This window comes from Coptis chinensis, chromosome 7, assembly GCF_015680905.1.
Source record: "Coptis chinensis isolate HL-2020 chromosome 7, ASM1568090v1, whole genome shotgun sequence".
Taxonomy (NCBI): domain Eukaryota; kingdom Viridiplantae; phylum Streptophyta; class Magnoliopsida; order Ranunculales; family Ranunculaceae; genus Coptis; species Coptis chinensis.
In genome coordinates this window covers 3480840-3496418 of record NC_141462.1, presented here as the reverse complement: position 1 = coordinate 3496418, position 15579 = coordinate 3480840, and the positions used below count along the sequence as shown (strand labels likewise).

The window sequence follows — 15579 nt, the reverse complement described above, 5'->3', positions numbered from 1 at the left end:
TGAAACGACAATGAAGGCAGATGCCACAACTATTTACCAACCCATTCAAGAATAATAACAATTAGTTGACCTTACAACTGGGTTAGGATGGTCAGCAGCAACGTTTTGCATAATATACGGGCAGCTTAAATTACACAAACAACTCAATAGGGAAATGGATGTAACTAAATGAAGATTGGGCAAGGAAATCCGGCAAATTCCTTTATATTTTTTTGGAAGACTGAGGAGGCATAGCACATGAATTAGTAATAGAAAGGACAAATTAAGTAGGGAGTAGCCGACATGCAGTAAGGAATAAGACGGAATAGAAATTTCATAATCCATGTATCAAAATATTGAATTGCGCATCCACATATAAAGCACAGGACATTTGTGAGAAAGATAAAAAAAATAAGCACAAAACATGATTGCTGATGTTGTAACACGAATAGTATCTTGATATGAAGAAGGTGAACAAATGTGGTGGATACGAAATTCAGATATATATTTTTTTTGCTAAAAGGTAATTGATTAAATTAATTTAAAATGAGGTTACAAGAAAAAAGAATAATAAGAAGAAGGCTGAAGATAGTCTATGGTGGACGTCATCAATTGTGTATCCACCATTGACTTACAAAAAAGTGTTGTCTTATGCAATGAATCTAAAGTAAGTAGTATAGTGGTTTTCCAAGTTCCTCATAAACGGAGGTCTAGATGTCCACCATTTACTTTCTCCCTTTGATAGAGCCACACCATGTCTTTGCAATTGTCCGCACCTAAGTTTGTTTCCCTCCTCGGTGGGCGTAATATTTATCCATGAAGATTTGGCCTTAAGCTGTATCCACCTTGATTTGACCCTCCAATGCATTTTATCATCTTGGAAAGCTTTGACCACCGAAGCCAAGTCCGATTCCACTCAGATGTTCCTCCATCCCAAATCTATTGCTTTTGAGACTCCTTCTATTATCGCAAAAGATTCTGCCATGTAGTTGGTTGTATTGTGCAAACCCCCTGCAAAGCAGCCCCAAAAGATCTCCGTTACAGTCTCTAAGGACCACTCCCCAGCCTGACCTACTAGGATTGCCTTGTGAGCTCCCGTCAACATTAACTTTCACTATACCCGAGGGAGGAAGAAGCCAATAACATTCCAGGATTTGCGGTGCTTTTCGAAGCTTGTGTTGCAAGTTAAAAGAATGTAGCACCTTTATATCTGCCATGAAATTCCGATACAAATTTATAGATTTTGGGAAAAAACGTATAGAGGGAGAAGGAGAAGAGCCCCATCTGTTACAGTGATGATGAGGATCGATGCTAAAGCAAAAAGTACCACAAAACATGAACATATTCTAAGTTGGACATGTACACACAACACAACATTCTTTTTCGACACAAACACGTGGCTCAAGTAACAAGAAACAATGATAAAAGAAAATCAACACTAACAAACCACTAGAATGTATGAATAAGATGCAAATCTAACAGTTTCCTAGTATGTATTCTAGTCAAGGTCCTGATAGCATACTATAAAAATAGTAAATATCTTTCTTCCAAAATAACTAAGTATTTGTGAAAGTATAAGCAATTTTGGAGAAAAACTTCACCCACAGATCAAACAAAACTACATAATACAAGAAACAACAGAAAAATCCAAACTGAAGTAGTGATTTATATTCGTGATGTACTTAATCTCTTCCAAACCCCAAACCCTTAGATAAGTTTTCATTGGTCTATACTTGACTGCCTTTCCATTTTGGGTGCACATTATCTTATCAAATACCAACAACAAGCAGAACTCCACAAACATTTCGCTATGGATAAGTACTGACTCAAACAACTTCACTGGAAAAAATCAATCAGAGAAACAACCAAATAGGAACATTATACACTAAACGGAAAACACTTGCTGTGTCAATTAATAGTTGCAAATTTAGAGTGAATTCATGGCTAAGCAACATTCGATTACCATGGAAGAAAGGATGGATACTTTGATACACAGAAATAGAAAACCCACAATGGCATACTCTAACAGTTGATTGAATTTATAACCTGAATTAAAAGACTCAAGACCACACAAAATTCAGGAATGGGGATCACACGAATACCATACTGAATTTCATAATCTTAAAATTAAAATTAAAATAAAAGATAAAATTACAAAATAAAGAAAGAGCACAACTACAAGCTGGAAATCTACCCATTCGCAGAAAAGACCACCAAATTTACTAGATTTAATTGAAAAATATGATAAAGGGAAAATAAATCATACATTTACAACAAATTGTAGTGTAAACACTGAACCAAGACTAGAAAGCTACCAAAAAATTTGTGAATCGCATGATTACTACACAATAGTGGAGTAAAGAGGTTAGTTTACTAAGGAAAAAAATGAAATACTTAGTTTTAACTTTTAAATGGCAGCAGTGAGACAACACGAGCAGCAAAACCCTAAATTATAAGAGATTTCAGAGAGGGTTGATAGAGAGAGATAGAGAGAGAGAGAGGAGCTTTTATTTTAGTTTGAGAGTTTTTTTTTTTTTTTTTTTATGTTGTTCCCAAAAGTTCCCTCATTCCCAAATTTCTAACTTCAAGTTAATTTTTAATGGTGATTCCATCGGTCACTCATCAAATTGGATTGGGCAACCCCTAAAAAAAAATAAATTTTACAAGTTTGCCATCAAAGCCCAAGCCCAGCAACCAAACAACCAATTCAACCGGTATCGCCAAAACGAACCATCCGGGTCGTTTCTGTTTACACTCAAACGACGTGGTCACGTAGTTTAGTTTGAGTGTACACTCAAACGACGTGACCATATCGTTTGAGTATACACTTAAACGACTTGGCCAAGTCGTTTGAGTATACACACAAACGATCGCTCGTCGTTTGAGTACACTCAAACTACGTGACCAATCGTTTGAGTGTATGGTCAAAACATCGTCGTTTGAGTGTTTACATGGTCAAGTCTTTTGAGTGTATCAAATGATATGGAGAAGTCGTTTGAGTGTTACTCACACTAACACTCAAACTACGTGACCATATCGTTTGAGTGTATACTCAAACTACATAGCTATTAAATGCATTGAATTAAACTCAAAAAAAATTAACAAAAAATCAAAAACCGAATGCAACTGCATTGAACTAACCCCATAGAATAATTGGTGGAAAATCAGAAACTAAATACAAATGCATTGAAATAACCTCAAAGAATAGTTAACAGGAAATCAGAAATCGGATGTAATTGTAGCGAACTAACCTCAAAACATAAATAATCATAAACTAGATGCATATATATTGAACTAACCTTAAAGAGTTATTAACGGAAAATAAAAAACTGGATGCAAATGCAATGAACTAATCTCAAAGACTAAGTAACGAAACATTGAAAAATGGATAAAACCGCTTTTGAACTAACCTAAATGAATAATTAACGGGAAATTATAAATTTGATGTAACTGCATTGAACTAACCTCAAAAAATAATTAACATAAAATCTAAAACTTAATGCAAAAACATTGAACTAACCTCAAATAACAATTAACATAAAAACGGAAATTGGATGTAACTGTATTGAACTAACCTCAAAGAATAATTAACTGAAAAATCAGAAACTGGATGCAATTGCATTAAACTAAAATAAGAGATTAACTAACAGAAAATAAGAAATTGGATGCAAATGCATTAAAATAACCTTAAAGAATAGTTAAGTGGAAATCGAAGTTCGGGATGTAATCAGATCACACTGACCTCAAAGTATACATAACTAGAAATTGTAAACTATCGAACTAACCTAGAAAAATAATTAACGGAAAATCAAAAATTGGTTGCAGATGTATTGAACTAACCTCAAAGAGTAATTAATAGGAGATTAGAACCTGGATGCAAATGCAATGAACTAATCTAAAAGACTAATTAACGAAACATCGAAAACTAGATGCAACTGTATTGAATTGACCTTAATAAATAACAAATGAGAAATCATAAAGTGGATGCAATTGCACTGAACTAACCTCAAATAATAATTAACATAAAATCGAAAACTTGATACAATTATTGCATTGAACTAACCTCAAAGAATAATTAATGAGAAATTGGAAACTGGATGGAATGTACTACATTGAACTAACCGTAAATAATAATTAATGGAAAATCAGAAACTTGATGCATATGCATTGAACTAATAATCCTAAAACATGTTTGTATTATATGTAGGGAGAATGTCTCGACAAATATAGTTTTGTATTATAAGTAATGTTTATCATAATTATTTTATTATGATTGAGAATGTCTTGCTCTTCAAGTAGCTTCAATATTATTTTCGTCACATTTGACATTTTCACAAAACTTCAATGAAACTTATATTATTAAACCTAACAACAAAAAGAAGTCGATATGTTTTATCAATGTATGATACTTCCTTTTTATAGAGAGTGGTGCAAGAAATTTGAATGAGTGATTAATATAATTTTCATATCTCATGGTTTACGATAACTAATTAACTATGCATATACGATAGTTCTTTAATATTTTTTAGAATAATTTGTTATAAGGGCACCCGTTGTAACTCCTTTTCATCGTTCTCCCCTTTAATACATTATAGCATTGGGTTTATTTAAAGTTGGGCAATTTATCGCAATTTCGAAATATCGCAATTCCGAAACGAACTTTAGAAACCGAAATCGAGTCGAAACATAAAAACCCATCTTTTATAAAATAAAACAAAACGAAACACAGACTCAAAAAATTATAGGGTTTTAAAATCAAAAAATCAGATGGGTGGGAGATATAGAGAAGATGATGAGTCAGCAGAAGAAGGTGAGTATATAAAAGCTCCTCAAAACATCATTCCAGTAGTAGGAGTAGATCTCATAAAGTTTCTTCATCTAGAAAAAAAAGAGATGACGATGTTGATGATGGGTATAGAAATAGAACAAGGCATAGTGATTATCATGACCATAGAGAGAATAGAGAGAATAGGAAGAAACATGAAGAAGTGATAAGGAAAGATGTAAGAATTGATAATGACAGTGTAGCCAAGGCTGGGAAAACAGGAGGGGCCTATATACCACCTTTTAAATTAGCTCAGATGATGAAGGGAGTAGAGGATAAGTCTAGTATCGAATACCAGAGGTTGACATGGGACGCGTTGAGGAAGAGTATTAATGGTTTGGTTAACAAAGTCAATGCAGCTAATATTAAGAATATTGTGCCTGAATTGTTTGAAGAGAATATGATTAGAGGGAGAGGGTTGTTTTGTAGGTCGTGTATGAAATCGCAGATGGCTTCGTCTAGGTTTACGGATGTGTTTTCTGCGTTGGTGGCTGTTGTTAATACAAAGTTCCCTGAAGTTGGAGAGCTTTTGCTAAGAAGGATTGTTTTGCAATTGAAAAGAGCTTATAAGAGGAATGATAAGCCTCAGTTGCTTGCTGCCGTGAAGTTTATAGCTCATTTGGTAAATCAGCAAGTGGCACATGAAATCATTGCGTTGGAGTTGCTTACTGTTTTGTTGGAGAATCCGAGTGATGATAGTGTCGAGGTTGCTGTTGGGTTTGTTACCGAGTGTGGATCGCTTTTGCAGGACCTTTCGCCCAAAGCTCTCCATGGTGAGTTTCAATTTTCGATTAATTAGTTATTCTTCTGCGTGTATTTTCTAACTGTATTGTTATTGTGATGTACCTTACTTTTGAAGAATGAATAATTGAATACGAATGCATATATACTGTACTCTTTGCTTATAACTTTGTAATTGTCCACGAGTGCGCTTCCCTACTGTTAGGAGGGGAAACTAAAAGATATTGAACAACAGGCTTTAAATTTGAGTATTCATTACCAAATAATGTTGGAGAATGGCTACCTTGATAGAGGTGGCTAATATTTTAGGATATCTTGTATTGTTCTCCTTTGTGATTGGTTGTTAAAAATTTATATCAATGATAAAACTTTATTTCAGGAACTACAAACTGTTGAAGTTTTATAGGTGAACTCTGTAGTATTGTTGTGGAAGTTTAATCACAAAGGAAAGATTGAGAAAAAAAGTAAACATTTACGTGGTTTAGTTCAAGTACTCCACGATAAAAGAAAGACTCCCACTCGAGTTGTACGCTCTTTTCTGATTCTAAAAGCAGTTAACCAGTGAAAATATAAGACATAATAATCCATGAAGATTACAATTCTATGGTTTTTCTACTCACAGCTGGGCAATCCTTTTAGATATCTTCAGCCATTCCAGCCCAAATCGGTCTCAAAAAGCTTTACAACATATAGCAAGAATATAGATTTGGAGTATGGGGTTCCTTGTACTATGAACAGAGACTTATCTCAGAAAAGAGTTAACTATGTAGATACATTTACTAAAAGATGGATTGGATAAAGAGAAGAGTGTTACAGGGGGATTTGGCTTGAAGTTGTCAATTGTTTTAACCAGGTTTTCTTGATATCTGCTATAGCCTTAACCTATATGTATTTGATCAGATGGAGGTTAGTCCACAAATATGCTCTGCATGGTCATTTTCATTTTGGTCGATAGGTGTCAAAGTCTTGATGACAATAAGGATACTAACTACGTTACTCACAGTATGTATATGAATATTCTCTGCATGGTTTTTGTTGATGTTTATAGTCTTTATCTTTCGGTTCTGGTGGTGATAGTAGTAGGACACCTCATCCTACATTCTCTTGATTGGTTTCATATATATATATATATATATATATATATATTTTTTTTTTTTTTTAAATTACATAAATAAAAATACTAGCTTAAAAAACTTTTTGGGAGTTTGAACCTATGGAGTGAGAATGTTAATTGTGACGTGAAATTCTAGTTTTGGTAAACACTAGTGAGGGAACTGGACCAGTATTCTGGATCTGCACTCTCTTTATTTGGAGACTGAGCCTCTCCTTAAGAACCCCATTAAGACACTCCACATTCATATTCTGATTAGCTTTATTTTTAGATTTTATTTTAAATCAATGGAGTAGCCCAGTTCTCTTAGTTCTGGATCCCTGAGATGTGCTTGAGAGCCGTGATAATTAATGTTTTCTGTTGCTGATGCTTGTTAATTTGTTTAGGTATCTTTGAGCGTTTTCGTGGAATACTTCATGAGGGTGAGATCGACAAGAGGGTGCAGTTCTTGATCGAGGGACTTTTTGCAATTAGAAAAGCCAAATTTCAGGTACGCTCTAATCTTCTTTTTCCTTATATGCACTTTTATCTGTTATAATATTGGATAACCAATTACATAACTTAGTAATGCATTTACATAACTTACAGGGATATCCAGCTGTCCGTCCTGAACTAGATCTTGTGGATCAGGAAGATCAATTGACCCACGAGTTATCCCTTGAAGATGAGATAGACCCAGAGACATCTCTTGGTAAGTTTGTAGAACCAGAGCTTTGTTCAGGTGTAAAATTGCTTAGTTCGTTTATACTTAATTCCGTTTATTTTATTTTATTTTTGATATGCAACAGATATCTTTAAGGCCGATCCACTCTTTTTAGAGAATGAGAAGAGATATGAGGTACTAAAGAAAAGCATCCTTGGTGATGGCGATGAATCATCTGAGGATAAAGCAGGGTCAGATGAAGCCTCAGATGATGAGGAAGATGAAGATTCTGACGAAGAGGAAGAAGAACAGATGAAAATAAAGGATGAAACAGAGACTGATCTTGTGAATCTCCGTAGGACAATTTATCTCACGATTATGTCAAGTGTCGACTTTGAGGAAGCTGGTCACAAACTATTGAAAATTAAGCTGGAGCCTGGGCAAGAGGTAAGAAATAAAGATTTGGTTTTATTAGGTTTGAATGCAGCAAATGTTTTTTTTTGGCATGTCACATTTCTTTTCTTTTCTTTTTTGACTGGTTTGTGGCTTCAGTTTGCCACTTCAGTAAGTATTTTTGAATTAGTAATCCTTCTTGTTAGCGAAAAATGTTGGTTTTCTATATACCATGGAGATGACTGTCTGATTTTATTGTTTTGAAGATTGTGCTTGTAGGCGTTACTTGATAGTTGTCCAACTCCACCTAATTGTTGTTGTTGTCCCTTTTACATCAAAAGGCAATGTTATTCAGAAAGCAGGTTGATTTCATACTTGTCTGTTAGTTTGGGACATTGCACTTTTCTGCTTATCTTCATTGTGTGTCTGACCATATTTGAATGTTTATTTATTTTTGACATGCTAAATACTTCAGTGTTGAGAGTCTGAATTTAGCTTATTTCTCTTTTAAGTTTCTAATATGATCTGGATTCTATGTTTTTTGGTGATCTTTCTCCAGATTTGATACTATAGTCTGACCCTTACTGTTTATAGTGTATGAGTTTTTGCCCCTCCACCACCTTTTTTCATTTTGTAATAGTGTTTCCAGTGCCCAGGAATGTGCTCATTTTCATTCTGTCGAGTGTTCCTGCATTTTTCTCTGCCTTGTTCTAACTCGCATACTAACTTAAGAAGCAGTTTTCATTTTGTTTAGGGATCACTATTTGTCCAGCATATCTTGTTCTACAATACTTTTGGTTCAAAACCCATTCGAGTGACAACTGAGCGATCCTTACCTATGGAAGCCTGTTACAACCTGGGCCTCACGTACTTAGTTGTAACATGTAACTTGAACTCCATATTGCTTTTTCAGTGCATCAATGGGATACTTTTTCTGCACAATTTTTCTTTTTACATAAACTGCTGGTTAAGCTAGTGATGGAAGGAGGGGCAGTTTGTTGGTACTTCCATATCAATCAATGGGCCTTACTTTCAGGGAAAATTGTCATAAACTTGAAGAATAAGAGAAAGTTTAATATTTTACTTATTTGTTTCTCTTTTTCATGCAGATGGAATTATGCATCATGCTCCTGGAATGTTGCAGTCAGGAGCGGACATATCTTCGCTATTATGGTCTTCTGGGGCAACGGTTTTGCAATATCAATAAAATTCACCAGGAGAACTTTGAGACATGCTTTGTGAAGCAATATTCATCTATTCATCAGCTTGAAACCAATAAGCTGCGTAATGTCGCAAAGTTTTTTGCTCATCTGCTTGGCACTGATGCGCTGCCTTGGCATGTTCTGTCCTACATAAGATTGACGGAGGAGGATACGACATCCTCTTCCCGTATCTTCATCAAAATTCTGTTCCAGGTAATAGGTTTAAAATCACACTATATCAATTCTTATTTTTTTATGTTAAACTATATCAATACTTTGACAATCATATATCTGTGTATCTGAAATTCCTTAAAATCTGTAATATGTAATTGGCAGGAACTTTCCGAGCATCTTGGTATCCGGTTATTGAATGAAAGACTTACGGATCCACAAATGCAGGAGTCTTTTGACTCCATCTTCCCAAAAGACAACCCGAAAAACACCAGATTCTCCATCAACTTCTTTACGTCTATTGGGCTTGGTGGTATAACAGAGAACCTTCGAGAATACCTGAAAAACATGCCAAGGCTCATTATGCAACAGAAGACGATGACAGAAGAAGAAGAGAATTCATCTAGCTCGGCTGCATCCAGCTCTAGCTCAGAATCAGAATCGGATTCCTCTGGAAGCTCTGAAAGAAAGAACAGAAAGAGCAGCAGAAAGAGGCAGAGGAGGTAGATGGTGTATGTTCATGTAACGTTTATGTTGAATACTTGAATGTAATGATGGGAATTTTCCTCTCAATTTTCGTGTATGGTTGAGTTAGTTTTCTTAAAAACTTAAAATGCTTCTTAACAATCTTGTTTGTGAAGTTACCTGGAAACAGTCCATTCTTGAGGTGCAATGTTTTAGAAGACCTACTTCAGTAATTGTTGGTTTTCGTTCCAAAAATGGTTACTGTTGAAGATTTAAATTCATTTTCAACGTATTTTTTAGTGTATTTGCTAGATGCAAAATTTAGTGGATCTTCCCTCTCCCACTGGAGTACTGGATGATATATTTGTGGGATTTTAATTGACCTTTTTTTTTCTTATCTTTTCCCTGTTAAGAGTCTTTACTATTTCATTATCCGATTATATCTAACAACGTTATGTTAATTTATAAATGATGACTGACAATTATATATTGAAGATGAACGCAGCGAATTTGCTTGATCACAAATCTTAGTGAGTTTTTGGCTAAGATAATTTTTGCACTGAGAGAAAGGATAAATAACTAACATCAGATCTGGTATGTACAGCGGATTTAGTGTGTTAGTATGTATGCCAACATGTTCAAAATCGAATTGATTCTTTTTTTAGTAAGGGATTCTGGTGATTGAAGCAACGGGCATGATGCCACATTGCCACAGATCTCAAAAAAGCAAAACAAGCCTAGTGCCAAACCCAACTATATGACTTGGGAATTGGGATACAGGATAAAAAAACTGTAACTTGATCGTTCATGAATAACAAGAACCATTTTACGTGATTTAATGAATCAAAGTAGTAGATTGCTAATTCCTTATATAAAAGAGAGAAAACTGCGCCAAGTTTGCTGAGTAATGCTAAATTCTGATATCTCAGTAGGTGAAGTTCTTATTTTTGAGGATGGAACTAAAACAACCAGAGGTGAAGAGAAACATTCATCGTTAAAGTACAGACTTGGTCTTTCTCAAACATGACATCTGACTGACTTTGCATTTTGAGTTACTAAATCGTCCAAGTTTTAAATTTCTTAAAATAGCTATTGGATGGGCATCCCAGAAATTACAACAATTTGTTAAATTTCTGCCAGTTAAGAAGTTTAAAATTCAGTGTTGGAGTTGACGAATTTACAGTATACGTTACGCTTATACACTTTTAGCTGGAATCGTGAAGTGAAACTCAAACGGATCTAAGAGAAGACTGGGTACCAAATCTTTAGATTCGACCAAATCATAGTTCCTTCAACTTGCTTCCGAAGAATGCTAGCATTGTCCTGCCTTGCGATTAATCAGTAATCTCATCAGAAAGATGAACTATCAGCATTGAGCTGTGAGCAGAGACCATATAAATAAATCATGTTCACACTCGGATCTGATTATGAACTGGATCATTTAACACCATATATAAACAATACGATGTTAGCAGACTGAAGCATACATAAAGATCAAATACATTTAAATATAACAACAACAAAATAGAACCATGTTATTAACGAAAATTTCCGTATGACACTAATACATGAAACAGAAGGAAGATCAATTCTGTTCCATTGATCAGTGAAAAGAATTGGAGAATCTACTACTCAGTGTGTCTGCTAACCTCTCCTTCATAATACAAAAATTGAATCGTGTTCTTCATTTGAACCGCCGCTTTGCTTCTCCGTAAAGAACGACTCCCATGACAGTTAAAGAATAACCACCTATTCCGACAGCAGTGACAGGATTCCTAAATATGATTATTGAGATTACGACTGCTACAGCACCTTTTGCATTGCCTAATACCTAATACAGAAATGAGAAAATTCAGAATGGCAAGACAAGCACTGAAAAAGTAGTTCGTTATGAAGCCAATAATAAATTTACGTGAAACCACAACCAAAGCATATTTACATGCATAAAAGAAAAAGGAAAATCTAAATCACAAATGAGATTTGATAAGATTCATATTTAGTAGTCAGCCATGCTAGCCATAGATGATAACAATATATACAAGGAAGTTGTATGGCATCAGACCTGCAGTGTTAAGGCACTTGTATGTTTAGTCACCAAGAAGTTGGTCAAGTTTGCAGAATAAGCCATTGAAGAATTCACAAAAAGAAGAAACCACATTGACTTATGTTTTCTTGATAGTAAGATGATGGCATCCAACACACCAGCCTCCATCGAAAGTGTTGCAGGTAACAGAACTAGAACAGCAATCGGGGACATGTACAACATCAAATTCATGGAGTTCAACTTCTCCCTGTAAATATAACAAAATATTATATACAAACTCTGCAAACAACAAATTGTATTGAATTTGAAAAATTAAACAAGAATTATGTGAACGGATGAACACATTGCATATATATGACTTCATGAAGTACAAGATTCATAGAAGCTATCAGATATTAATTAAATCAAATCACGGGGTACTCTATTCATGACAAAATTTATCCCCATGAAGTTGTCATGTTCTTGCTTCTTGTATTCGTGGTCTCTTTAAGTACATTGTTGCTTCTCACCAGCTGGAGCTTTGGAGCACTGTGGTAATCAACATGATATTAAAAGCCAACAACAGGAGATCCTAAAGGACACAAGTTCATGTTTCCAAAAATAATGCCCCGGAGGGAAGGTGGTCGTGTGACCCTATCCCTTGTACTTACAGTATCTTTGGTGTCCATTGTTGCTTACAGCTCAGTGGAGTGGAGTGGTAATTTATAAATATGAAGTCCAGCTTGTCTGCATTTGACTTACAATTTGCGTAAGGCAGGTTTTGAATTCGTTTAATCATAACTAGATGAGTCAAATACATGCAGTTGAACACACACACATATAATCTGCAGTTCAGCTGAAACATTTGACCGGCCAAGATGATAAATCAACAATTATCAGAAATCCTAAAGGTACTAAAAGTAGCAATGTGTATTCAGGTAACTTGACTTGGATGAAATTGTAAAGACAACATCAACTATTTACCCTTCAGATGTAAGCAGGATACCCTGAAGAACAGACTTGAAGGCCCTTGCTGCAGTAGCACTGATGCACATGATAAAGCCAAACAAGTTAAAACTTGGCTCACCCTGTCACCAACAAAGTCTCAGATTACAGTTCCATTGGAATAAGATAAAAATAAATAAATAAATAAAATCACACGCAGTAAAATGTAAAGACGTGTTGTATGTGCATATGAACAACCAAATTGTTGGATAGAAGAAACAGGAATACAGTACATATATACTTCAATTAATTACACGTGTAACAGAACCATCACTTAGACATCAACCAATGTGTATTACACATCTAACTGCAGCTAACATTTTGCTAGATACTCATCTGTCCTAGCTCTACTAAGTACTAACATGTCCATCTTTGCACTATTTTCATGACACTTTGAAAGCAAAAATTCCACTTCTTTTCATGACCCTGATCATCTTAAGGATACATGAAACTGGCCTACCAATACCAGCCTAATTTACACGATTATAATACAGTCACCACACAGAAATCCAGGTTCGAGATCATTAAACTCGCAGTGCATGTGGAAAAGCATTTCCATATCTGACTGCAAATTGCACATACCATGCAACTGAACTTTAAGACTACATCAAACAAAAATGGAATATCTCCCAGTTGCAAATACACAATTGAACTAGTCTTTCTAATATCTATAACACTGCCAAACCTTAAACCAATCACATTCAACAATATCAAAGCCATCGGTTCGAAACCCCCTAAATGCCTAAAAGCTGATACATTGCCACTCAACCATTCAAAAAACTAAAAGATCATATAGCCCAATCTAACATATAAATCACTGATACACCTTAAACAGATCAAATTCACCAAGATCAAAACAAAGGGTGTCTAAAATATACAAAATTGAACAATTATAGAAAGAAATAAACATACCCCACTTGCAATCACAACACCAGCAACGACAGGAACCAATGCAGCATAAGTAACCCAAGCTTCTTTCTTAAGAGTGATTAAAAAAGCAAACAAAGCTGTAAAAAAAGGAGTTGTTGCACCAACAGCTTGATTAAAAGATACAGGTAAATATCTAAGAGAAACATTCCCACCAACAACAGAAGCACAAAACACAACACTCAGAGCTGATATTTTCAAGAGTTGAGTTCTAGAACTAATCATTTGAAGAGGTACAATCTTCATTAAAACAATAGAAACATAGCTGAAAAGTGCACATGCTGACATATGACACATTGTCAGAAATATAGGGAACCTGAAACCATAGTTTGATAGTAAGTATTTGTTTAGAAGAAGAACACCTATGTTTGATGAATACCATAGGATTATTAATGATGATATGAAAAGTGTTTGTTTGTTTTGTGTTTCTGTCTGTGATGCCATTTTTAGGATGTTTTGCAAGATTTTCTTCTGCAGAAGAGATCTGCATTAAGATCTAGTGAAGCAGGTACATGTGTCCTGTTTTCTCATCTTTCTTTTCTTTTTTTTTTTGTGTACGTGGTGCAACTTTATTTATTTATTTTTTATTATTTTCAATTTATTAGGTGGTGTTTTGTTTGAGCATGCACAAAATCATCAACAAAAAAAAAATATACAGTTGAAATTTTGGTCATCAATTCCCTTTTTTTTTTTTGTGAGCACGTTTTAAGGCCCATGGGCCAAATTATCAAGTTAGTCAGACAATACAACACACGGCTCCATAAATGGATTTGACAACCTTCGCGGAATTTTCACTATTTTTAAGGTGGGTTCATCTTTATGGGAAGTATGGTTTGTTTGTTCTAGCATTTACTAGAATAAATGCGATGCAGTGAAGGTGTGAGCGTGAGCGGAGGGTGGAGAAAAGAGAGAGAGAGAGAGTTGGGTTTAGTTGAGGAGGGTTATAGGCGAAAAAGAGTCATGGGAGAGGGAGCAAGTAAAGAGGGGTGTGCGTGAATGGGGAGTAGTGGCCGGAAGAGGTCGGCTGGAGAGAGAGAGAGTGTGAAGTTGTGAAGAAGAAGAAAAGACGGGAGGGGGACAGACAGACAGAAGACAAATAATATTTTGCCTAACTTTCCAAACCTAACTCAAAAACGTTCGCTACCGCTCACTTGATTATCAAGTTAGTCAGACAACACTACAACACACGGCTTGATAAATGGATTTGACAACCTTCGCCGAATTTTCACTATTTTTAGGGTGGGGTTCATCTTTATGGGAAGCGTGTTTGTTTGTTCTAGCATTTATTAGCATTTACTAGAACTAGTAAACGGGTACGTGCGTTGCACGTTCTAGGAAAGAAAATTAGGGTGGAGAAAATCAAAGGAATGAACAAATCTAAATTAGAATAGTAACATATTACATTTGTTTGAATTGATATATTATGTAATATGTTTTCGATTAATATAGGTCGAGGTCTGTCCAAAAACTTCAATAAAAAAAGAACACTTCAATACGCTAGTTATGTTATTTGTTCGATTTGCTTTCTGCTGCTCTGCTATGGTGGAAATAAATATATTCGAAGAGGTATTTAACCGCCTGTAATTTAGTCAATATCAGTGCATATGCCACAAACTAATTTACCAAAAAAATAAGTATTATGTTGATGAAGTTAATATTTGTACTGTTGGTTGTGTAATTATCTTGTCGAGCATTTATATGTGATTGAGGAACATTGTTAGATTCATATGAGTATACTATCTATAAGATATAAAAATATTATATCATGGTGTGCAACATAATTGTTATTCTACACTGAAAAATAAAATATCTAAAAAAAATGCAAGAATAATAACTTTTTTTTATCATTGTCTTCATAATGATCTAGCGAATCCATCAAATTTTTTTTTTTTTTTTTGTCATTTTAAATATTTTGGTCGGTTTAAATAAGTAGGTAGGTTGGACAGAAAAAGAGATTGTAGCTAGCTAACAAAATCAATTTTATTTATTTATTTATTTAGAAACGATCACATTCAGAAATAATTAGGAAAAATATATTAGACACTGTAAATATTTGTTATAGATATAGATATATTAAGGCGGATATACTATGTG

General features: G+C 34.7%; 2 protein-coding genes across 2 annotated transcripts; one reads left to right on the top strand and one right to left on the bottom strand.

Moving 5' to 3' along the window:
- The first annotated feature begins 4720 nt into the window (after positions 1-4720).
- On the top strand, positions 4721-9929 carry LOC147485278 (pre-mRNA-splicing factor cwc22-like). Its single transcript, XM_086570669.1, has 6 exons — positions 4721-5577; positions 7043-7146; positions 7245-7347; positions 7445-7746; positions 8802-9107; positions 9231-9929. Exons 1-6 carry the CDS (start codon positions 5061-5063, stop codon positions 9570-9572), a joined length of 1674 nt encoding a protein of 557 aa, XP_086426795.1. The 5' UTR covers positions 4721-5060; the 3' UTR covers positions 9573-9929.
- A 996-nt stretch (positions 9930-10925) lies between these two features.
- Positions 10926-14042, bottom strand: LOC147485277 (UDP-URONIC ACID TRANSPORTER 1-like). Its single transcript, XM_086570670.1, has 4 exons — positions 13471-14042; positions 12538-12641; positions 11593-11821; positions 10926-11361 (listed from the first exon to the last, which is right to left on the bottom strand). Exons 1-4 carry the CDS (start codon positions 13927-13929, stop codon positions 11215-11217), a joined length of 939 nt encoding a protein of 312 aa, XP_086426796.1. The 5' UTR covers positions 13930-14042; the 3' UTR covers positions 10926-11214.
- Between the last annotated feature and the right edge of the window lie 1537 nt (positions 14043-15579).

Excerpts from the sequence above, each read along its gene's own strand:
- LOC147485277 (XM_086570670.1), bottom strand. The coding sequence starts at position 13,929 with ATGGCATCACAGACAGAAACACAAAACAAACAAACACTTTTCATATCA. Across the intron at positions 11,822-12,537 it reads ATCCTGCTTACATCTGAAGG|GGAGAAGTTGAACTCCATGA; the intron begins GTAAATAGTTGA and ends TTATATTTACAG. Across the intron at positions 11,362-11,592 it reads CAAGTGCCTTAACACTGCAG|GTATTAGGCAATGCAAAAGG; the intron begins GTCTGATGCCAT and ends TTTCTGTATTAG.
- LOC147485278 (XM_086570669.1), top strand. The coding sequence starts at position 5,061 with ATGATGAAGGGAGTAGAGGATAAGTCTAGTATCGAATACCAGAGGTTG. Across the intron at positions 7,147-7,244 it reads TTAGAAAAGCCAAATTTCAG|GGATATCCAGCTGTCCGTCC; the intron begins GTACGCTCTAAT and ends CATAACTTACAG. Across the intron at positions 7,348-7,444 it reads AGACCCAGAGACATCTCTTG|ATATCTTTAAGGCCGATCCA; the intron begins GTAAGTTTGTAG and ends GATATGCAACAG.